General features: G+C 39.9%; 1 protein-coding gene across 2 annotated transcripts in view; it reads left to right on the top strand.

Moving 5' to 3' along the window:
- Positions 1-24,150, top strand: part of F5 (coagulation factor V) — a 92,185-nt gene that overhangs the window by 7,098 nt on the left and 60,937 nt on the right. Inside the window, exons 3-5 of one of the 2 annotated variants that reach the window (XM_036756043.1) lie at positions 3,055-3,177; positions 19,572-19,784; positions 21,606-21,749. In XM_036756043.1, the coding sequence (XP_036611938.1) occupies positions 3,055-3,177; positions 19,572-19,784; positions 21,606-21,749 (480 nt within the window). Of the gene's footprint in view, positions 1-3,054; positions 3,178-19,571; positions 19,785-21,605; positions 21,757-24,150 lie in introns of those variants that run through there. The other variant, XM_036756044.1, reaches the window with a different exon arrangement.

Genomic DNA, 24,150 nt, shown 5'->3' with positions numbered 1-24,150 from the left:
GCAGTAGACCAAGCGAGATTTCAAGCCAACCCAACAAGCATTAATTAAGCTCCTATGATGTGCAAGGCACCAGTGTTATAAAGATGAAGAATGTCCAAATGCTGAAACAATCGAATATGCATTTATTTAGCTCCTACTATCTCATAACCAAAACCAAAAATAGTCCCTAACCTCATTTGTTGATGGTGAGTCATTTCAATTATATTGGACTCTTTGTGATGCCATTTTGAGGTTTTCTTGGCCAAGATACTGGAGTGGTTTGCCATTTTCTTTTCCAGCTCATTTTACAGACGAGTAACTGAGGCAAACAGGGTTAAGTGGTTTATTTGCCCAGGGTCTAGTAAGTGTCTGAGGCCAGATCTGAACTCATGGAGGAGAACCCTTTTGGTTCTAAGCCTAGTGCTCTACTCACTTCACAATCTAGCAGCCTCTCCTTGACCTCAAGGAGTTTACAATCCACAGGTTACAGTCTCCTAGAACAATGAGAGGCCAGGAATTAGCAACAATTTAGGGGGGATAAAAGGGCAAATATAATACCAGGAGCTGGAGGAGGCCGGAGTGAAATCAGCTTTGGCATAGACAGGAAGCAGGAGATCAGAAAGATGCTTCAAGAGAAGGGTAGCTTGAGAGAGTAGAAAGCCAATCAGAGACACAAGCAGCAACCCAAATAGATCTGTGGGGCAGCACGGTGAACACTGGACTTGGAGGCAAGAGACCTCAGACAGCTCTTAGCTGTATGACCTTGGATGAAATCACTCCAATTCTCTGAGGCTCTTTTTTATCTGCAAGGTGAGTGCTATCTATGTTACAGAATGATTGTGGAGAAAGTGTTTCGTAAAATGCTAATGTTTTTCTCCCAAAGTCCCAGTATAATCACTGAAATCAGCTGCCTCTTTGGGTTTTTCTACAGTTTCTGTGGGATATAAGCCAATCCTACAGAGCTGGTCTAAGCCTGATAGGCACAAAATAGGCATTTGGTAACAGCTAGATGAGACGGGGAATGTTCCTCTGATCAGCTGCACCCTACCACCTCCAGAAAGCACTATAATAGTGGAGATGCCATCAACTTTATAAGGAATATAAAATAATCATAGAGATGAGGATTAGACCTGTGATTTCATTGGTATGGGGGACTCTAGGTGAGAAAACTCATTCTACTAATGTAGGCTGCTGCATTTTATGCAATTAATAGTCCAAAAGAATTTTCTGGGTCACTGATTTCAGTAACTTGCCCAGAAACCCATAGCCAGTGTATGTCAGAGATAGGATGGGAATCCTGGTTCTCATGACTTCAAGGCCAGCTTTCTACCTACTAGGCCATGCTTTTTTTCCTTTTTTTTTTTAAAAAAAAATAAGGCCATTCCTTTATATTTTAAAAGTTGATGGCTTCACTTTTAAAATATATAGAAAAATTGGTAGGTATTCCAGAGTCATTTCCAATTTCCCTTAATGCTAGTGCCTTGTTGCCTTGTCTCTGAGATTGTTTCCAAGCTTTCCTGTGTGTGTGTGTGTGTGTGTGTGTGTGTGTGTGTGTGTGTGTGTGTAGTTTGCACATGGTGGTTTGCATGTTGTCTGCCCCTTTAGATCATGAGCTCCCTGGGGGAAAATACTGTTTTTACCTTTCCCCTTTCTTTTTATCTCCAGTGTATACTTAACATAGTGCCTGACACATATTAAGCACTTAATAAAAGCTTGCTGCTTGTTGACTTATGAATGGGGCATATGTAAAGAACATTGGACCAAGAGTCCGAAGAACTAGGTTTGAGTTCCTGATGGAGTAATGAAAGTGTTACATTTGTAATCAGGGGTCATGGCTTCAAATCCTGACCTCCATTTACTACTTTTGTGACCCTATTAGGCAAATCACTGAGCCATTCCAATACCTCAGTTTCTTCATCTGCAAAATGGGTGGGAATGTTGGGCTGGATGATCACCAAGGCCTCTTAGGATCCTATGATGCACCATTAATTAGCTGTCATCCATTTCCTCATCTGGAAAAAAAAGATCTCGAAAGTCTCCTTATCCTATGGATCGCAGTCTGAAAAATTTTGCTCAACAGTCAGCAAAAGGCAGATTTTGCACTCCTTGCCTTCATACAATAAGCAATGAGTTGCTACTTAAAAACGGGGAGTATTTTTCCAACTGCCTTTTTTGAACCTCGAAAATATTTTCTATGGAAAACACTTCCGGAATTCATTTTATAGTTTAAAAAATACCAGATAGAAAACTTTTCTGAGTCAAAAAGGGCAGTATTGGGGGATGAGGTTGGGATGGGGTTGGGGGGGGAATACAGATAATGTATGAGTAAGGACTCCTGAATACTATTTTCTAGCCCTGCTTTGGCTTGCTGTGTGACCCAGAACAAATTCTCTTCTTTCCTATTAATAATACCAATAGCATTTATAGAAAGGCATCTACATCTAGGTTATGCAGTAGATAGAGTGCCCAGCCTGAAGTCAGGAAGACTCATCTTCTTGAGTTCAAATCCAGCCTCAGACACTTACTAGCTGTGTGACCCTGGGCAAGTCACTTCACCCTGTTTATAAAATCTGTAAAATGAGCTGGAGAAGGAAATGGTAAACCACTCCAGAATCTTTGTCAAGAAAACCCCATATGGAGTCACAAAGAGTTAGACATGACTGAAAACTGGCTGAACAACAACAAAGGTGTTTTAAGGTTTGCAAAGCACCTTACATTGGTTATCTGAGTTGAGCCTCACAACAACCCTGTGAGGTGGGGGTTATTATTTTTATTATCCCCATTTTGCAGAAGAGAAAGTGGAGGCAAAAGAGGGTGACTTGTCCAGGGTCACATGGCTAGTGTCTGAGGCAGGATTTGAACTCAGGTCTCCCTGACTCCAAGTCCCACACTCTATTCCCCTTACCACTTGGCTAGTTCCGTTCTTTTCTAACTCAGGGCAGGCAATGCTGGTGAAGCATTCTGAAGCAAAGGTAAACAGAGCCAGGACAGCAGTTACTATTAGAGCTCGTGCGCCCATGTCATCTGTCTGGCAGTTCTGAACACATTTACGTTTTACCTTCTCATTTGTCATAGGGCTTCTTGGACCTACTCTTTTTGCCGAAGTTGGAGACACTTTGAAGGTTCACTTTAAGAATATGGCGAAGAAGCCTTTAACCATCCATCCCCAAGGAATTGAATATAATAAACTGTCTGAAGGTAAGGAGAATTCAATATTTCCTAGCACAAAAGACAGCGCATTACAGTTTCCTATCCATATTAAACACTTTAGAGCGCAATCATCAGTCTGTTAGAGATGCTTTTCCTCCAACTGGGTCAATGTTAAAAGTGAACAATTCTGCTGTGAAAAGAATAGGGAACACATTTTGTCAGGAAAGGTATTTTACTCAATAATGTAATGAGAACTTTCTAGAATTATGAACATTCTGCAGCGATACCTCTAGAACTTTTGGGACCATCAGGAGTCCTGTTTTCTCCTCCTCTGGCTGTCCACACCCATAATTTCCTAACATGGTGACCTCCTATTCTCTCTACACTGAGGTTTGCTCCTCATCAAAGCTTGGCTTCCATTAAGCCTCAGCTAAAGTCCCAGTTTCTACAAAGAAGTCTGCCAGCTCTCCTTAATCTTAGTGACTCCCTCCAAGTTATCCCATTTCTTTTGTTGGTGCGTAATTGTTTGAGTGTTGTCTTCCCCATTAAACTATGGGCTTTTTGAGAGCAGGAATTGTTGTTTTTTGCAGAGAAAAAAGGGCTTTTTTATTCCCAGCACTTAGTTACATGCCACGTAGTTTTTGTTCGGTCACATCCAACTCTCCGTGATGCCATATTTGGGGTATTTCTTGGCAAAGATACTGGAGTAGTTTGCCAGTTTCTTCTCCAGCTTATTTTACAAATGAGGAAACAGAGGCAAACAGTTAAGTGACTTGCCCAGGGTCAGGCACTTAATAAGGGTCATAGCCCCATTACGCTTCCCTTGATGGAGGCAAAGAAACAAAACTCCAGCTGTGAATTTTCCTGTATCCTTGAGAGCCAGTGGTGGTACCTATTCCACCAACTCAACAGTATAAGAGGGGCCAACATCTAGATGATAAAAAGTATCTCAGGCAAGAAAAGGCAAATACACACAGCCACAGCCCAGGCTCATGCTTATGATCCCTACCTAAAATTTTCCCTCACTTTTTCTAAAAAACCTCAATTCCAGAGTTCTTAAAGTACCAGCCCCTCTTTCTCTTTTTCTGTAGTGACAATGGGCTTCATCTATCCAGATATTTATTGGAATTTTCACTCTGCCAAAAGAAGAGCTGGCAGAAATTTTTAGATTGCCTGAATGATTCATCCCTGTCCCGCCCACTTAACTGAGGGTGTCCCCATAAGGGCCAGATAGCCCCAGGTCTTCTTCTCTAATAATAATGTCTTCTCTCTTGATGATTTCATCAGTTTCCGTTGGTTCAAGTACCATCTCTAATAGCTGACCCTCAAATCTATCTATCCAGCTGTAATCTCTCTCCTGAGTTCTAGAATCCTAATCAATTGCTTGATATTGCTACCTAGTAGGCCTGCAGGAATATAAAACTCAATTTGTCCAAAGCATAAATCATTTCATTCTCTCACTAAACCTACCGAGACCCCTCCAAGCTTTCTTCTTTCTGTTGGGACAACCGCCATCCATCCAACAGCAAGGTTTGCAAACTTGTAATCATCCTCATGCTTTCATTCTTCCTCAATTGTCATATTTTAATTGGGCACCCAGTCTGGTCAATTATATCTTCAGGACATCTCTCACGCACATTCCTTTCTTTCTACTTACTTGGTTATCCTCTCTCATCTGGACTATTTCAATAGCCTCCTAATTGGTCTTACTGACTCCTCTTTCTCCTCCACGATCCATTCTCCACCACAGCTTCCAAAATAATATTTATAAAGCACCTGACATCTCTCGGTTTTAGAATCTACAGTGGTTGCACAAAAATATTTATAGTGGCTTTTTTGTGGTGGCTAAAAATTGGAAATCAAGAGGATGCCCATCAATTGAGGCAAGCTTGGGGCAAGCAAGCTGTATATAACTGTGATGAGAAATGACAAGCAGGATGATTTCAGAAAATCCTGGAAAGACTTATATGAACTGATGCAAAGTGAAGTGAGCAGAACCAGGAGAAAGTTATACACAGTAACAGCAATATTGTACAATGAAGAACTGTGAATGACATCTATTCGCAGCAAAAGACAATCCCAAAGGACTTATGATGGAGTATGCTATCTGCCTCCAGAGAAAGAACTGATAGCGTCTGAATACATACTGAAACATGCTATTTTTTACTTTCATTCTTTTTTATTTGAATCTTCTTGTATAAAATAAGTAATATGGAAATGTTTTATGTGATTGCACATGTATAAACTATATTGGATTGTTTACCACCTCAAGAAAGCAGGGAGGGAGGGAGGGCGAGAGAGAATTTGGAACTCAAAACATAAAAAAGTTTAAAAATTGTTTTAACATGTAATGAGGAAATTTTTAAAAGAATCTATAGTGGGTCCCTACTGCTCCTAGGATAAAATAGAAATAACTCAGCATGGCACTTAAAGTCCTTCACAATTTGGCTCCAAACTACCTACCTTTCTAGGCTTATTTTATATTATTCCCCTTCTGGCTCTCTCCATTCTAACCAAATTGGTCTACTGAGTTTTTGTTCTTAACTCATATTCCATTTCCAGCCTTCCTGTCTTCACTAGGCTGACTTGCATTCTTCCTTGAAGGGGCTCTCTTCTCACCTCTAGCTATTAGAAGGCTTAACTTCCATAAAGGCTCAGGTCAAGGTATGTTCTACAGGAAACCCTAAACATCCCCCAACCCCAGGTTATTAGTGTTCTTTCTTTCCTCAAATTATTTTGTATTTACTTATCTGTTTATATGTTGATTCCCCCCAGAAGTCATAAAGTCAAGCATTTATTAAGCACCTACCTCATGGAGGACAGGGACTGAATGGAAAGATGGAGGAACCAACAAAGGGAATTCTATTCTAGATGGAACCGATTCTCATCAATAAGTTAGAACTGGTTAATAGGAAATGGAAAAGCAAAATATGAAGGAAGAGAGTATGCTGCCTTTACTGAATTCAAGCCACCAAGAATAGTAAAAAAAAACTTGGCAGGTGTAACTGCTAAGCCACTGTCTATGATCTATGAAATATGGAGCATGAGAAAAGTGCTGCAGAGCTGGAGAAGGGAAAAAGTTGTTCTGGTTTTTTTTTTCATAAAAGTCTGCAAACTATTGTCCAGTGAGCTTGACTTTGATTCCTTGGCAAAGTCTAGAATGTATAATTAAAGGGAGGGAACAGTTATTAAGAAAACACCATATAGACAAGTTTGACTAGAATAGAGAGAGTCAGAAGGGGAACAATGTAAAGTACTTCTGGAAAGGTAGGGAGTTTTGGTCAGTCAAGAAACATTTATTAAGCGCCTACTATGTGCCAGAATGATTCAGTTTAATTGAACACGCATTTATAATCTGGAAAGAGTTAGCAGGGTTTCATGCTAGGCTGACCATTTTTGTAAGCTTTTTTTTGAGAAGGGCTTGATGAGAGGCAAAATCTTAACAAATTGAGTTGTACAAAAGCCAAATAGGCTGCAGAGGCAGTCAGTTTCCCTTCATTGGAGATTTTGAGGCAAAGCCTAGATGACCACTTATTAGCTCTCCTTTTCCAGTGGAGGCTGAGAGGATTCTTGCTATCCACTGAGATCATGTCCAAATCTAAAAGCCTGTGAGATTCAATCTGTAAAATGTTACAACTTCTCAATTATTCCTGGTAAGTTTCCATCAGATTTCTTTGTCCATTCAGAGACATTCTATTTTCTTTCTGTATGATCAAAATGTTTTCTCTGTTCTTCTGGTTCTACTTCCTTTCCTTTGAATTATTTCATTATTATTGCTATTTAATATTAATCATCATAAATAATAATATTGATTGTTAAAATTATTAATAATTGAGTTGGTTTATTATTAATACTAATTATAAATAAGTTTGTTATTAATACTTAAGATTAATAATAATGTTAATAGACGCTAGCATTTATATGTCACTTTAAGGTTTGCAAAGAATTTTAGAAATATTCTCTCATATGATCTTCATAACAACCTACCTGGGAGGTTGGTGCTATGATTATCCCTATTTTAGAGATTAAGGTCTTTATAGATTCTTTCTATTCCTCATGGTTTTCAGACTTAATCCAATTATGGCATTCTATCACTCAACTATTCTGCAATATCACACATCCATCATGTTCTCAGCAGTAACAATATACAATATTTACCAACAACTAAGGGAAGGGGTATTTCACTACAAGAGCACTCCGTGTTTTAAATACAGGAAGATATGTGTGTGTCGAATTTTGAATCCTTGTCGTGCTCTTTGTTCAGTGAATGAACGGGGGGTCACTGTCCTTTTTTTTTTTACTCTTCATTCCTAATAGAACATAGCCCAATCTGGTAATTATTAACTGACAATAGTTCAGAATGCTCCACCTCCACGCAGCATGAACTGTCCATGCGTACAATGCTACCTTTTCTTCATCCCATTGTATCTCAACCCAGAATATGCAGGGTGCACATTAAAGACAGCAGGTAACTTTGAGATGTTATGGTTCAGTGTTATAAATTTCGTTCTTCACTATAATATGGAAGTCACATTGTTTATTTTACCTATATAGAATATTAACATAAAACATAAAAGAATTCTACTTGCCCACTAGTGGTCAGTAGGATGTTTTTCTTTAGAGTTGTTTTCTCCTATCATGGGAATGTTTCAGTTGAACTGTTGGAAGGATAGCTATCCAAATCAGGACATGGCATCCAATCCCTTAAAAAGGATCACCAAATAACAGAATCAGAACTGGAGTTTCAGAGGTTATTTATGTTAACTAGATAATCAGGTTCTGAATCTAAATGAATACTGGAAGGTATAGTGCTATACATGTAGAATTTTTTCTCATCTTGGAAAGGACTGAAGCTATTATGAGTTCTGAGCCAAGGGTCAAAATTCTGCCAAGCTGTGATAATCAGAAGTCGTCCCTGGCTAGCTAGTGCAGTGGCAGCAGCATCTGCCTGACCCGACCATGAAGGATCCCTATGGTTCCGACTTTAAAGCAGAGTACACCTAGCAGATGGAGTCATTGGTAAGCCAGAGTCAGTGAAGCTTCTGGAGTGAGTGGAGCAGTGTGATGGATCGATGGAAGCATCCCCATCCTCTGTGTGGCCATACCATGGAGCAAAGTAAAACTCCAAAGGGCAGGAATTGCTAACTCCCTCACCTCCCCAGCTAAACTCATCTCATAGTTCCCACTGGAAAACCCAAGGTATACTCTTAGGCATTTAAGCTTTCTAGGCTTCAGTTTCCTCATTTATAAAATTCAAACTTTAGATTAGATGATCTTAAAAGACTTTTAGTTCTTAGTCTGATTATTCTAGGAATTTAGTACCTCCTGAGGTACCCATTCTGTTTTGAATAATTCTAATTGTCATACAGAGTTTCATCTAATTATGTGAAGATGAAATCTGCATTTCTGTAACAATAGCTAGCATTTCTATAATGCTTTAAGTTTATCTCATTTTGTAACTTCCACCCATGGTTTCTAGTTCTGCTTTTTGGGGCCCTGCAAAACAAGTCTTATCCTTCTTCTAGATGACAACCCTTTGAATCCTCAACTTAAAGACAGCTATTAGGCTACCATATTGTCCCTGAGTCTGCTCTCCAGGTTAAACATCCTTATTTCTTTCAGCTGATATTCACAGGACATGATCCTAGTGGATCTCCTTTGACCATGCTCTAGTTGGCCAATGTTCATCTGAAAATGTGGTGCCCACAATCAAACAGGACACTTTGCATGTGCCCTGACCAAGGCAGAGAACAATGAAACTATCATCTCCCCACTTTTGGATGCTATATCTTTCTTAATGCAGCCTAAGATTTCATGGGCTTTTTTATTGAGTTGGTTGGTTGATTGGCAGGATTTTGAGCTGGAAGGAATATTAAAGCTTGTCTTAGTTTGAGCCTTTTATTTTCCAATTTCTTCATCTATAATCCTTGTTGTTGTACTCTGGACGCTCTCTAACTCATCAGGAAAGGGGAAGTGAAAGGAGATAAACATTTATGTAGCACTTAATACGTGCCAGGCATTGTGCTAAGCACTATATAAATATTATCCCACTTGATCCTCACAACAACCCTGGGAGATAGGTACTATGGGCACAGTGCAAAGCCATAAACCAACAGGAGTCTCAGAGGGAGATGGGGAGAAGGGGGTAAATACGGATTTTTTTTCTAGGGGAAGTAAAAGTTCCTTTCAGAACCATACAAATTATAATGAGATAGATTCCTTGTAAAGTAGTGGGATTCCTCCTGTTAGACCTCTTCAATTGGGGGCTTCTTGATAAGTGTTTATTATAATATTCTAGAAGTAGTTACTCTTTCAGGTAGGGATTGAACTATATATGATCCTTTAAACTCTATGAATCCATTATTCAATAAAGATGAAAGAGAACTAAGCTGGCATCCTCACCCCCATCCTTCCTCTCTCTCAATGGACTTATTCTTTTTTTCTATGCTTCCTTCTTTTGATTTTGGCATCTAGATTTGTAACATGAAGAGCAAGTCAATTTTTCAGGGCAAATCGATGGCCACAATATTGTCCAATGCATCTTCCTATAGGATATCTAAATGTCTGAATCAATAGGAATATATATTATTATATATATGTGTATGTATATGTGTGTGTGTATATATATATATATATATATATATATATATATATAATCTTAAATTACTATAGCATCCAGGCCACTTAAGTTTTTACTTGTTATTCGGGAGCTTTTGGCATCACTCAGATACTGCCTGAGTATATGGAAGGAGGAGGAAGTTAAATTTTATGGAATAAACATGAATTTAGACTTCAAGAGACAGTGGGGACAGAAGAGCCTGGGACGCTCTAGTCCATGGGGTCACAAAGAATGGGATGTGACTCAACAGCAACAAAAAGCTATAAATCTAGGAAATGTAAACTCTTCATCAGAAAGTCATTTGGACTGACCCTGTGCTGGTTGAGGCTATGGAGCCCTTGGACTTAAGTCACCAACACCAGAATTTTGAATTTTCCCTCAGTCACTAGATGGGTGACCCTGGGCAAGTCATTTAACCTTTATGAAAACTCAATTTCTCGATCTGTAGATAAGGATAACAACAGCCCCTACCCCAAACAGCTGTGAAGATCAAATGAAATAGTGTTTAAAAAGCACACTTTGCAAACCTCAGAGCACTACATAAAGTGTAAGCTATAACGATTCATGCTACATCATGAAGCCTCACCAAGTGGGTGCTGGGTAATGTTGTTCAGTCATTTCAGTTGTGTCCAATTCTTTGTGACCCTCTTTGGGGTTTTCTTGGCAAAGATACTGCAATGGTGTGCCATTTCCTTCTGCAGCTCATTTTACAGATGAGGAAACTGCGGCAAACAGGGTTAAGAGACTTGCCCAGGGTTACACAGGTAGTCAGTGTCTGAGGCTGGATTTGATCTCAGGCCTTCCTTAATCTGGCCTGAATCCAGGACAGGTTGATCCACTGCATCATCTACCTTCCCTCTGCTTTTAAAAAAATATGCAGTGCCATAACTGACACAATTTCTGAGACTATGAATGGACTTTGGGTCAATGATTAGATTTTTGAAGGGGGAAAGAGTTTAGGGAGAGGTAGTATAGTTTACACAGATAAACTTTCAAGGAAGAAAATATTTTTAAGTGTGTCCTCACACAAAATCTGTTCATGCCATTTCTCTCACAAATATGAATCTTAAGTATACTTTGGCAACTTTGGAAGCACATCATGACAAGAGTAAATGTATTATGAAGCCAAGCATGGAGTTATGTAGCAAGTCAAAGAATTGAATAAATATAAAATCAAAGGTTATCATTCCAGCAAGCTTCCATTGAGTAAGGATTAGCACATAGGACTTTTGTGCTTTAAATACAATGAGACTCTGTTATCTTTAAGGTCATTGCTTTTTTGTTTTTAGTTTGGAGAATTCATTTTCTATTGCTTTTGTTTGGTAGCTTCAGTTGAATCTGACTCCTTCGTGACCCTATTTGGGTTTTCTTGGCAAAGATACTGGATTGGTTTGCCATTTCCTTCTCCAGTTCATTTTACAGAGGAGGAAACTGAGGCAAACAATAGGGTTAAGTGACTTGCCCAGAGTCACACAGCTAGCAAGTGCCTGAGGCTAGATTTGAACTCATGAAGATGAGTCTTCCTGATTCCAGACCCAGTATATCCGCTGGGCCTCCTAGAGATTATAAAACCAAAGTTAAATCAAAGTGTCATAAATCTAAAAGTTCCTTTCATATATCAATCCCCCTTAATCAAGCACTATTTACTAATACCTACCTAACAGTGCCCACCTACATACCACCCAAACCTGCCTGTACTTAGAGAGTAAAATCCAAGATTCTGCTACTTTAGAAATTGGATTATTCTTCATAGAGATCTAGCTGCAAAGGCAAATGAATAAAACACTGAAAAAATAAGCAGACCAGCAATTACCAAAAATTGTCCATCTTTCCAACTGGTAGTTTGTGAATGATAGACCTCACTCAAGGCAAGCAGACATTTGCTCATTTGAGAACTATCACCCTCTGCTATTATTTCAGGATGGCAAACGAACACACAAATCATTTTTTAGTAGCGTAACAAATTTGGTTAGGACAAGTCCCACTCCTTTCAAAGTTATTGCGAAGACATACAAAATGCGGTCAAGTTAAAACAGATAGATATGCTCAGAAATTACCATGTTGTCAGACACATTAAGTTTTAAGAGGTTAGGGTTGCCAGACTTGTCCAGAGTCACATATCTAGTGGGTGCCCTTACGCAGGATTTCAACCTTTTTGAATACAATATACACATGTACGTATACATGCACACACGCATGCATGCACAATGCATACACACATGTATATAACATACATTGTGTATGCATGACATTACAATTCATATGCATAGCTGTGCTTCACTGTGAACATCTATAGCAATGTTAGATGCTTTGTCACCCTTGTTTTTCATATAACAATTAATGAATTGTCCCTGCTCATTTATATTAAGTTTGCTGCTCATCCTCCAAAAAAAATTGCAAAGTGAAAGCAGCAGCCCAGGAAAAAAATCTAATAGTGATCTAATAAAAGCCTCAGAAGGGAATAAAAGGTTACATTCCTAAACGAGGTTGTTGAGGTTTTTTTTTAATCCATTAGTCACTGATTTGTTTGCTGAACTTGGGTAAAATTGATTCATCAGACCCTGAAATGAAGATAAAGCCCCCCTTCCGATATCCCCCTAAGACAATAACCACAGCTGCCATTACTACGTTATGCCTTTCGACCACAAAGTGCTTTACATATATTCTCTCATTGGGTGGTACAAGTATTATTACCCATGGGGAAAATGGAGATTCAAGATGAAACATCTGCCTAAGCTCATACTCCTATCTAGCTGCGGAGCCAAGATTTCAACCTAGAACTTCTGATTTCTAAACTGATGCTTTTTTCCATTGGATGGTGCTTCCTCAGAGAATTCATTAATCCTTTTCGGCTGGTTGAACACAAAGGCGAAGAGATGAGGATTAACTGTGAAAGAGCCAAGGAGGAAAAAATTTAGTCAAAGTACGCATTTGCATTATCACAAGATGCAACGCTATCCAACTGAATCCTCAACCTGTAACTTTTAGGTTTTATAAATCCGAACTTGCTTTTGGCATCGATCCACTCCCAACAAGTATTGTTAAACACCTACTGTATGCAAAGGAATTTCCTCACTGAGCATTCCTTATACCAATGAAATACCAGATCCTGACCTGTGATTTCACGCTGGCAAGAAGAAACCTCCCAGTGAAGAAACAACGGGTGCAATTGGTCTGCAAATTATGGTCTTAGAAAGCTCCCTTGGAACACTGAGATGGCAATCACTTTGACCAGGGTTATATAGTCAATATGTTTCGGAGGTAGAATTGGAACCAAGGTCATATTCTGACTTAGAGGCTTGCCCTCTATCCATCATTTCATGTTGATTTTCAGACACTGGGAGTACAAAAATCATACTTCACCGCCCCCCCCCCAACAAAATCTCTGCCTTTGGAGTAATAGAGTGTTGAAACTAGAAGTCAAGAATAAATTAATACGTAATCCTGCTATTAGCTGTGTGACCTCAGTTTCTTCATAGATATAAAGGTGGAATAATCAGAGCATCTACCTCAGGTGCTGGTTAGGATCAAATGATCAAATGCAAAAAAACTCTTTGCAAATGTTAAAGGGCTAACTTAATGGCACCACTGTTATTAATCTGCATTCTACTGAGGGTCTACAACAGGTAAGCTGAGTGTGTACAGACTAGTTTGGGGAGAAGGGAGGGAGCCTCAACAGTCCAAGAGATCAGGAAAGCACCCTCCCAAGCAAAGGGAGAGCTCCCCACTTTTCTCCTCTAGAGTCTTCGGTAAATCTTTAACAGTGGGAATAGGGGAGCGGTGGAATGTCCATTGTGATCATTTCACATTGAGTAGCCTCTGAGCAGAGAGTCTGAGGCAGCCAGCTCAGAAATTTTAGGGCAACTAAGCTTTGTTCAAGATAAGCGCAGTGCAGCGGTGGCCCCTCAAGTTCTAAAGAAGGAACAGGGCCCGGCCCAAGGAAGGTGACATTTCTTATCAGGCCCTGCTTGCTCCCTCCCAGCTGAGTTGTGCAAGTTTTCAGAGGGAGCGCTTCCTGTTTATCAGAGGACACTCCGACAATCTCCCTCCCTTAATTCTTCTTTTCAGATAGCGACAGCTTTGTGAACTCATAGGAAGTCATTAAAGCATTTCATATTTTCTAAGCCGGTGACAGTCTTAAAAATGTATTTCACAGACCTTCCATTAGAGGGAATGTGATCTAGTGGAAAGACCCCTGGCCTATTTTTCAGAGCTAGAGAATAAATCTTAACTCTTGATACATTATTTAAAATAATATTTATGATATTGTTACTGATATGTTTTATTGATACATTCGACTAATCATAGGATTGTAGATGAAGAGAGGGAAGAGAGCTCAGGGGATATCTAGTTCAACCTCCCCCCTCCCCAATTTTACAGGCGAGGAAACTGAGGCCCAGAGAAGTTAAAGTCATGGGAACAGCAAAGTAGCAAAGATGAGATTTGAACCTAGATCTCTAATTGCCAAGCTCGTTCACTTTCCTCTGTACAACCCTGCTCCTCACAGACATTTACAGGTATAGTTCTCTCCTACCCCAGCCTCACAGAAAATTGAACCTTCCTTTGTAACAAAGAGAAAACAGCTAAGAAAAAACAATCGATACAGTGACTGAGTCAGACAATGTATACAACATTCTGTCCCAGTAGTCTCCCACCTTGCTATTAATATGAAAACCTTATGTTTTTATTATACATTTTCTGGACCATGATTGATTATATCAATTACTCAGAATTCATTTTTGTGTTCTTTTCATTTTCATCATTGTAGATATTGTTCTTCTAGTTCTAGCTAGAATGCATTCCCTCTTCATTGTTGCCTTTTGAAATTCTTCTCTCCCTTTAAGGACAAGCTCAGATGCTAACCCCTTTCATGGATCCATCTCAACTGACATTTTTATAGAACATTCTTTCTGGAATTGCTCTTATCACATTCTATGCTATATGTTTATTTGTACATACATCTGATAACGCATATTTTTTCTTTTTGATATATTTTACCTATTTTATTAAAAATTTACCAATTACATGTAAAACATTTTTAACATTTAATTTTTTTAAATTTTGAATTCCAAATTCTCTGCATCCATCCTTGAGAAGACAAGTAATTTAATATCAATTATACATGTGAGGTTGTACAAAGTATACTTCCATCTTAGCCATGTTGCAAAAGAAAACACAGACAAAAACAAGAAAAATAAAGTTTTTAAAAGCATGTTTCAATTTTCATTCAGATTTTATCAGTTTACTCTCCGCAGGTGGATAGTATTTTTCACCATAGATCCTTCAGAATTGTCTTGGATCATTGTCCTGATCAGAGTAGCTAAGTCTTTCCTAATTGATCATTCTTATGATATCGTTGTTACTGTATACAATGTCCTCTTGGCTCTGCTCACTTCACTTTGCTTCAGTTCACATAAGTCTTCCCAGGTTTTTCAGAAACAATCCTGCTTGTCAGTAGCATTCCATCACAATCATATACCATAACTTGTTCAGCCATTCCCCAATTGATGTGCTTCCCTTCAATTTCCAAATCTTTGCCATCACAGAAAAGCTGCTATAAATATTTTTGTACAAATAGGTCTTTTCCCCTTTTCTCTGATCTCTTTGGGATATAGACCTAATAGTGGTATTGCTGGGTCAAAGGGTATGCACAGTTGCAGAGTCTTTTGGACATAGTTCCAAATTCTTCTCCAGAGTGGCTGGACCAGTTCAGCTCTGCCAAGAGCACAGTGCCTCAATTTTTAGTATCCCAATTTTCCCACATTCCCCCCAGCGTTTGTTATTTTCTTTGGTATCTCAGAGTTGTTTTAAGTTGTATTTCTCTAATCAATAGTGATTTAGAGCATTTTTCTTGTAACTATGGATAGTTTTGATTTCTTCTTCTGAAAACTGCCTTCATGTCCTTTGACCATTTATCAAGTGGAGAATGGCTCATTTTTTTTATATAAATTTGATTCAATTCCCTATACATTTGAAATATTGGGCCTTTATCAGAGAAACTTGCTGTAAATATGTTTTTTTTCAGTTTTCTATTTTCCTTCTAATTTTGGCTGCATTTGTTTTGTTCATGCAAGAAGTTTTTTTTTTTTTTTAATTTCATGTAATGAAAATTATCTGTTTTACTTCCTGTGATCCTCTCTATCTCTTGTTTGGCCACAAACTCTTTTCTTATCCATAGTGTACACAGAATATATTAAGCCCATACCATGGTATTAAGTCCATGCCAGGTATTGGGCTCAGTGATAACAATGTAAAAACAGTAATACAAGGGGGGTGGAGCCAAGATGGCGGCTGGAAAGCAGGGACCAGCGTGACCTCCCTGCCGAGTCCCTCCAAAAACCTATAAAAAATGGCTCTGAACCAATTCTAGAACTGCAGAACCCACAAAAAAGCAGAGGGAAGAAGGGCTCCAGCCCAGGACAGCCTGGATGGTCTCTGGGTGAGGTCTATCCCACATGGAGCTGGGAGTTGGGAGCTGGAGCTGGGAGCGGAGCGGAGCAGAGCCCAGTGTGAGCAGTGCGGACCAACCAGACCAGGAGCCAGGCAGAATGTGCCCTACCACCCTGAATCAGTGAGCTGCGACAGTTACCAGACTTCTCAACCCACAAACACCAAAGACAGCAGAGAAGGTTAGTGGGAAAAGCTGCGGGAGTGGAAGGAGTTCTTGGTTCGGCTTCCAGCCCCAGGGGCAGCAGAGGTGGGGCAGCTACAGCTGCTGTTGCTTCTGGCCCTAGGCCCACCTGGTGGGAGGAATTAAGTGGCGGATCAGAGCAGGAGGGAAGAGCCAGCTGAAGATCTAAGTCCAGTCCGGGTTGGGGGTTCTTGGGGAAGGAGTAGTGCTGCTGTGGCAGAGCTGGCACATCCCCCCAAACGTGGAACATAGAACTTTTTAGTCTACAAGCAGTCATACCCCACTGAAAAACTCAAGGGTCAAGTTAGTTGGTTGGGAATATGGCCAGGCAGTGAAAATGCACCCAGATTCAGTCCGAGACTTTGGATTCTTTCTTTGGTGACAAAGAAGACCAAAACACACAGACAGAAGTTAACAAAGTCAAAGAGCCTACAACAGAAACCTCCAAGAAAAACATGAACTGGTCCCAGGCCATGGAAGAGCTCAAAAAGGATTTGGAAAAGCAAGTTAGAGAAGTAGAGGAAAAATTGGGAAGAGAAATGAGAAGGATGCGAGAAAACCATGAAAAACAAGTCAATGGCTTGCTAAAGGAGACCCTCAAAAATACTGAAAAATACACTGAAGAGAACAACACCTTAAAAAATAGACTAACCAAAATGGCAAAAGAGCTCCAAAAAGCCAATGAAGAGAAGAATGCCTTGAAAGGCAGAATTAGCCAAATGGAAAAGGAGGTCCAAAAGACCACTGAAGAAAATACTACCTTAAAAATTAGATTGGAGCAAGTGGAAGCTAGTGACTTGATGAGAAATCAAGATATTCTAAAACAGGACCAAAGGAATGAAAAAATAGAAGACAATGTGAAATATCTCATTGGAAAAACCACTGACCTGGAAAATAGATCCAGGAGAGATCATTTAAAAATTATTGGACTACCTGAAAGCCATGATCAAAAAAAGAGCCTCGATATCATCTTTCAAGAAATTATCAAGGAGAACTGCCCTGATATTCTAGAACCACAGGGCAAAATAGAAATTGAAAGAATCCACTGATCGCCTCCTCAAATAGATACCAAAAAGAAAACTCCTAGGAATATTGTCGCCAAATTCCAGAGCTCCCAGATGAAGGAGAAAATACTGCAAGCAGCCAGAAAGAAACAATTTGAGTATTGTGGAAATGCAATCATAATAATCCAAGATCTGGCAGCTTCTACATTAAGAGATTGAAGGGCTTGGAATACGATATTCTGGAGGTCAATGGAGCTAGGATTAATACCTAGAATCACCTACCCAGCAAACCTGAGTATCATGCTCCAAGGCAAAAAAAAATTTCAATAAAATAGAGGACTTTCAAGCTTTCTCAGTGAAAAGACCAGAACTGAATAGAAAATTTGACTTTCAAACACAAGAATCAAGAGAAGCATGAAAAGGTAATCAAGAAACAGAAATTGCAAGGGACTTACTAAAGTTGAACTGTCTTGTTTACATTCCTACATAGAAAGATGACATGTATGATTCATAAGACCTCAGTATTAGGGTAGCTGAAGGGAATATGCATATATATATATATGTTCATGTATATATAAGTGAATGTGTATGTATGTACATATCTATGTATGTATATATCTATATATATATATATATATCTATATATATATAAAAGAGAGAGAGAGAGCAGACACAGGGTGAGTTGAAGATGAAGGGAAGATATCTAAAAGAAATAAAATCAAATTAAGGGATGAGAGAGGAACATACTGAGAGAGGTAGATAGGGAGAGATACAATGGGGTGGATTATTTCGCATAAAGGTGGCAAGAGGAAGCAGTTCTGTGGGAGGAGGGGAGAGGGCAGGTGAGGGGGGAATGACTTGCTCTCATCAGATTTGGCCTGAGGAGGGAATACCATACATACTCAATTGGATATCTTACCCCACAGGAAAGAAGAGGGAGGAAGATAAAAAAATAAAAGGGGGGGGATGATGGAGGGGAGGGCAGATGGGGGTGGAGGTAATCAAAAACAATCACTTTCGAAAGGGGACAGGGTCAAGGGAGAAAATTGAATAAAGTGGGATGGGTTGGGAAGGAGCAAAATATAGTTAGTCTTTCACAACATGAGTATTGTGGAAGGGTTATCCATAATGATACACATGTGGCCTATGTTGAATTGCCTGAGTTCTTAGGGAGGGTGGGTGGGAAGGGAAGAGGGGAGAGAATTTGGAACTCAAAGTTTTAAAAACAGATGTTCAAAAACAAAAAAAAAAGTTTTTGCATGCAACTAGAAAATAAGATACACAGGCAATGGGGCGTAGAAATTTATCTTGCTCTACAAGAAAGGAAGGGAAAAGGGGATGGGAGGGGAGTGGGCTGATAGAGGGGAGGGCTGACTGGGGAACAGGGCAACCAGAATATATGCCATCTTGGAGTGGGGGGGAGGGTAGAAATGGGGAGAAAATTTGTAATTCAAACTCTTGTGAAAATCAGTGCTGAAAACTAAATATGTTAAATACATAAATTTAAATTAAAAAAACAGTAATACAAGATGGCGCCTACTCTCAAGGAATTTGCATTCTAATAGTGGAAGAAGAAATATAAAAGGGAGTTGGGAAGGGAGGTGGTAAACAGGAGGTGGAGATCTCAACCAGGAACTAACCAAAGAGAAGAGCAAGTCCTAGAGTTCAGAAGTATCTTCAGGTGGGTAAGGTTGCTGGCGAGGAGACAGAACAATCTGGTGGTTAAGTGGAACTGGGAGGGAGGTGAGCATGGCTCGTGAGCTTACAATCCCAGTCATGGCTTCATCAATCCAAAGAACAGGCTTCATATTAGACTGGAATTTCCTTTCGGTCAGGGAATGTGTGCCACTTCTAGTCCCTAGCATAGTGCCTTACTCAGAGTATGCACATATTAGGTGTTTGCTTAATTGAATTATGTGGAAGTCTTTGTAAGTGCTATAAAGGTGATTTCTAAGGGTTCTTCAGGTTTCACATTCTATTTTTACCTCAACTTCATAAGTGAGGACACTGAGGCTCAGAGACACAAAGATGTTAGACTTGCCTATGGTCACTAGTCCAAGGGGTAGAGCTGAAACTAGACTCCGAGTCTTCTGATTGCAAGACAAGTCTCTTTCCACTTCAACACATCTTCCTTCCAAGTCATTAAGCCCATCTAACAAAGACACAATCAGTTTGTCTGTATCTCCAGGTGCCTGTTACACAGACCAAACATCTCCCTCGGAGAAGATGGATGATGCTGTACTTCCGGGTCAGGAATATACCTACACATGGCTGATCACCGAAGACAATGGACCCACAGATGATGACCCTCCTTGCCTCACACACATCTATTACTCCTACGATAACTTAGTACTGGATTTCAACTCTGGCCTTATTGGGCCTTTGCTCATCTGTAAGAAAGGTAAGGGAAGGATAAATGAAAGCAGAAGGGACATAAAATTGAGTGGCAGCAGTTTTCCTATCAATTCAGTATTCATGTGGTGACCATGAAGAGTTGACAACTGTACCATTGCTAGGCATGAGGAGGGAATATCTGAGACTTTAGTATTTGGAGTTCCCCTCTGGATCCCCTATTTCTTCTCCTTTTACTTCTCCCGAATCCCTAAAAATAAGGACCCCCTCCCAGAAAAAGCCACCCAAAGGATAAGGGTGTATTGAGACATCTAGGTGGCATAGTGGATAGAGTGCTGCTTGAAAGAAGTTTGGTCCATTAGAAGGGCTTGTGGCAATTTTGTTTGCAAGCAAAAGAAAACTTATGCATTCTTTCTTCAAGAGAAGCTAAATCTGTTGACATGCAGACATGCAGCTTCTATATCTGACTGAGGCACTATCTGAATTTCACTTTGCAGAAAATAATATCAGTGACTTATCATTTACATAAGCTTCTCACAGGTCAAAATGAGACCTATTAAAGACCTTAGTGTAAAAAGGCCAAGGTCTCCCACTGCATCCAGGGCCATCTCCAGCTGTTCTGATCTATATCTGGCCACTGAACCCAGATGGCTCTGGAGGAAAAAGTGAGACTGGTGACTTTGCACAGCCCTGCCTCACTTAAATCCAATTCACTTGCCTGTCATGGCATCACCTCCCTGATGTCACAGTCCTCTTTGAGAATGAAGGACAAACAACAAGCTTCTCACCTAGAGCCCTTGTCAGGAAACTTCTCACAGCATGGAGGTGAGGTTGAAGTCTTGACTCCTATGCCGGCAGAGCCCAAGGGCCAGAAGGTCCTACCGACTTGGGAACCATTCACACTTCACATACATTCCTAAGGTTTTTCTATGAATGACATTTATAATACTCCAATGGCATTATATCTTGGCTTGTGTCATAATATACTGGCTCTCAGCTCAACATTCATTCATTTAACAAGCCTTTATTCGGTTGTGTGCTAGGGTCTGAGGATACAAACACAGAACCAGAAACTGTTCCTGCCTTTAAGAAGTTTACATTCTACCGGGGGCATATAACAATCCTAGATAAGTGACTACAAGATAATTTGAGAGTAGAGAAAACACTAACAAAAAGGAAGCCCTGGAAATGCTTCCAGCAGAATGTGGCTCCTGACTTGAGCCTTTGAAGGACATGATTCTAAGAGGTGACTATGAGGAGGGTGTTCATTCTAGGGGCACATGCATCTACATATATGTATATACATGTGTAAACACATGCACATACAGGTGCACGTGCACATATACATATGTTACACGTGCCCACCTTGCAGCTTCTGTCCTTGATCTTGGCTCATATCATGCCTCTGGGGTTTACTATCTGCATGGCTTTGGGCAAGTCTCTTAACCTCCCTATCCCCAGTCTCCTTATCTGTATATTGAGGATGTTGGACTAGATACTAGCCTTCTACAGTTTCTTCCAGCCCCAGTTCTATGATCCTGTCTGTGATAGGTGACATCTGTTGCTGCCTGCTCACACCCGCCATGTCCTTTTCCATGGTCATCTATGGAATACCAGATTTCCTCAGAAACTGTTGGGTTCCTCATCTCCCAACCCCAAAGCACCACCAGTTAATTGATGAAGAGGATGTTTTTGAAATAAGTCGTCCACCATGTTAATATTTTGGAAAATAAGACCTAGTGGAAGCCTGGCTTTTCTGGGGTCTTTCCTGTCTAGGAACAGATAATGGGAGCTGTCTTAGAATAATTAATATTTATTTTATTTTTCCTCTTGATGAAGTTATTAAGAAGCATTTGTTTTCTTCTCCTAGGCAGCCTGACTGAGGATGGGATTCAAAAGATGTTTGACCGGCAACATGTGCTGATGTTTGCAGTGTTTGATGAAAGTAAAAGCTGGCAGCGGTCACCTTCTCTGATGTATACGGTCAATGGCTATGTGAATGGAACACTGCCAGGTAACGGGTGAGCTGAGTCTCTTACAGGGTGTCTTATTTGTACCTAAAGTCGATATAATCTATGTGGGATTCTTAAGCCAATCGCTAGGAAAGACAGTATCAGTTATTGTTTTATATCATAACCAAGTGGCCAAGTGCTGACGTCGGAGTCAGAAAAGATTTCTTTGTTCAGTCATTTCAGTCATGTTCAATTCTCCATGACCTCATTTGGAGTTTTCTTGGCAAAGATACTGGGGCGGTTTGCCGTTTTACAGATGAGGAAACTGAGATAAACAGGACTGACTTCCTAGTAAGTGTCTGAGGACAGATTTGAACTCAGGAAGAGGAGTCTTGTTTCTACAGGCCCAGAACTCTATCCATTGTACCACCTAGCTGCCTAGAGTCAAATCCTGAGTTCAAATCCTGCCTCAGAATTTCACTAGCTGTGGGATTTAACTTAACTTCTCTTAGCCTCAGTTTCTCCATCTGTATAATGAGCATAATAATTATAGCACCTATCTCCAGAAGTTGTTTTCAGGACCAAATTAGATAACATATATAAAGCCCTCTGAAAACCTTAGGGTGCTATATACAACTGCTATTATTACAATATAGTGAAAAGTAAGGTGGTCCAGTGTGATGTTTCCCAGTCCACATTAACCTGTGGCTTAGCACAACCTCTTCCAGGACCAATCTATCTCTGTAGCCTCAGGCCTAAGCTCCTGCCATCTTGAGGTATAAGATGAAAATTCAAAGAGAACACTAGAGCAAAACTCAGAGATTAATAGTTAATTTTATAAATTTATAGGTTTTAAGAAGGAGTTTTAGTAGCAAAACTTTTGTGGACTAATAAATTTGCCTCGGACCAACAAATAAAAAAATATTGGTCTGGTGGACATGGTTCCAGAAATCAGAAAACACAGGCCAGAGGCCCAAGTTCCTCTGGCAAACCAGATGTTGCTTGGAGTGTCTTCACTTAGGCTTGTGACCATGAAACCTTCACTGACTGTGCATAGATTATTTCATGCTTGTTGGGATTTTGGGGAGGAAGTGGAAGGGGGCCATTTTTTAAAGTACTTCTTCCTTTCTCATTAATATTACTCAGTGTTCTGTGACTCCGATTTTACTCCCTGACTCCAACAGAGCAGTTGCCAGTTTGCTTTGCTAGTAGGAATTTGCTCATCAGGAGATCCTTAAACCAATGAAATCATGCGTTTGGACAAATATATGATGAACTTATACTTAACTGTGTAATGGTGTTTCTCTCAGCATCATGTAAGTTCCCTGAGATCAAGGACTATTTCATTTTGATTTGTGTTTCCACAACACCTAATACAGTGCCTGACACACAGTAGCCACTTAATAAATACTTGTTGAATTTAAATTAACACTGAGGATTACTACCACATGAAAGTTTGAACTCTAATCTTGACTCACTCTTGTGGCTTACTATAGGCTTAGGCAAGTCAAGTTTGTTCTTATAAGAAAGGACTAATAATGCCAGTTTACTGGATAGTCAGTAAACATTTACTGAGTGCTTCCTGTGTGCTAGGCAGTGTGCTAAGTGCGAGGGATACAAGAAGGCAAAAGGCAGCCTCTGGCCTCAAGGAGCCCAGTCCAATGTGGGAAACAATATGTAAACAACTGTGAAAATGCCCAGAGCTGGGAGATGGGGTGTCATATTTGAGGAAGAGCAAGGAGACCAATGTCACTGGATCCCAGAGTATGTGGTGGGGGAAGAGAGGCATAAGATGTAATAAGATTAAATGCCAGTGAGGAGAATTTCTCTTTGATCCTGGGAGTCATAGGAAGCACTGGGTAGAGAGACAGCGTGCCATAATGAATAGATGCAGTCCCCCATCATCGTTGTCAACATTACCTATTATAACCTAAGAACCTCTAGGCTTCGCCATTTTCCCAACTACTGTGCCCTTCAGACTTACAGGCCTTGCTATATACTCTACACTTGAATATTCTTTTGTGTTGCCTTCCACAAGGATTTTCTCAATTTTTTTCTATGTATCTCTAACACTTAACGTAGTGCTTGGCACATAGTAAGTCCTCAATAAATGTTTATTTATTCACTGAGAAATAAGCATATGGCCTACAGACTAATTCTTAGTAACACTTGATTATAAAAATAACCAGAAACTAAGAGCTCTAGCGGTTTGAAACAAAAATCCCGAGTTAACTGATAACAACTAGTGTTGAACTCAATACTTCAAAGGTCATTGAGATACTTTCCCAGAAGTCTGGGGGATAAAAACCTGCATTTTTCAACAGGACAGAAACACTTCCCTCTCCCTAACTTCCCTATTAATCTCAAGGGTATCATCCTGCTCCAAGTGCCCCAGACTCCCAAACTAGCCATCATCTTCACCTCTCTGTCTCTCTCTCTCAACTCCCCATATCCAATCTGTTG

Source organism: Trichosurus vulpecula, chromosome 4 (assembly GCF_011100635.1).
Source record: "Trichosurus vulpecula isolate mTriVul1 chromosome 4, mTriVul1.pri, whole genome shotgun sequence".
Lineage (NCBI taxonomy): Eukaryota > Metazoa > Chordata > Mammalia > Diprotodontia > Phalangeridae > Trichosurus > Trichosurus vulpecula.
This window is presented reverse-complemented; position numbering and strand designations above follow the sequence as displayed.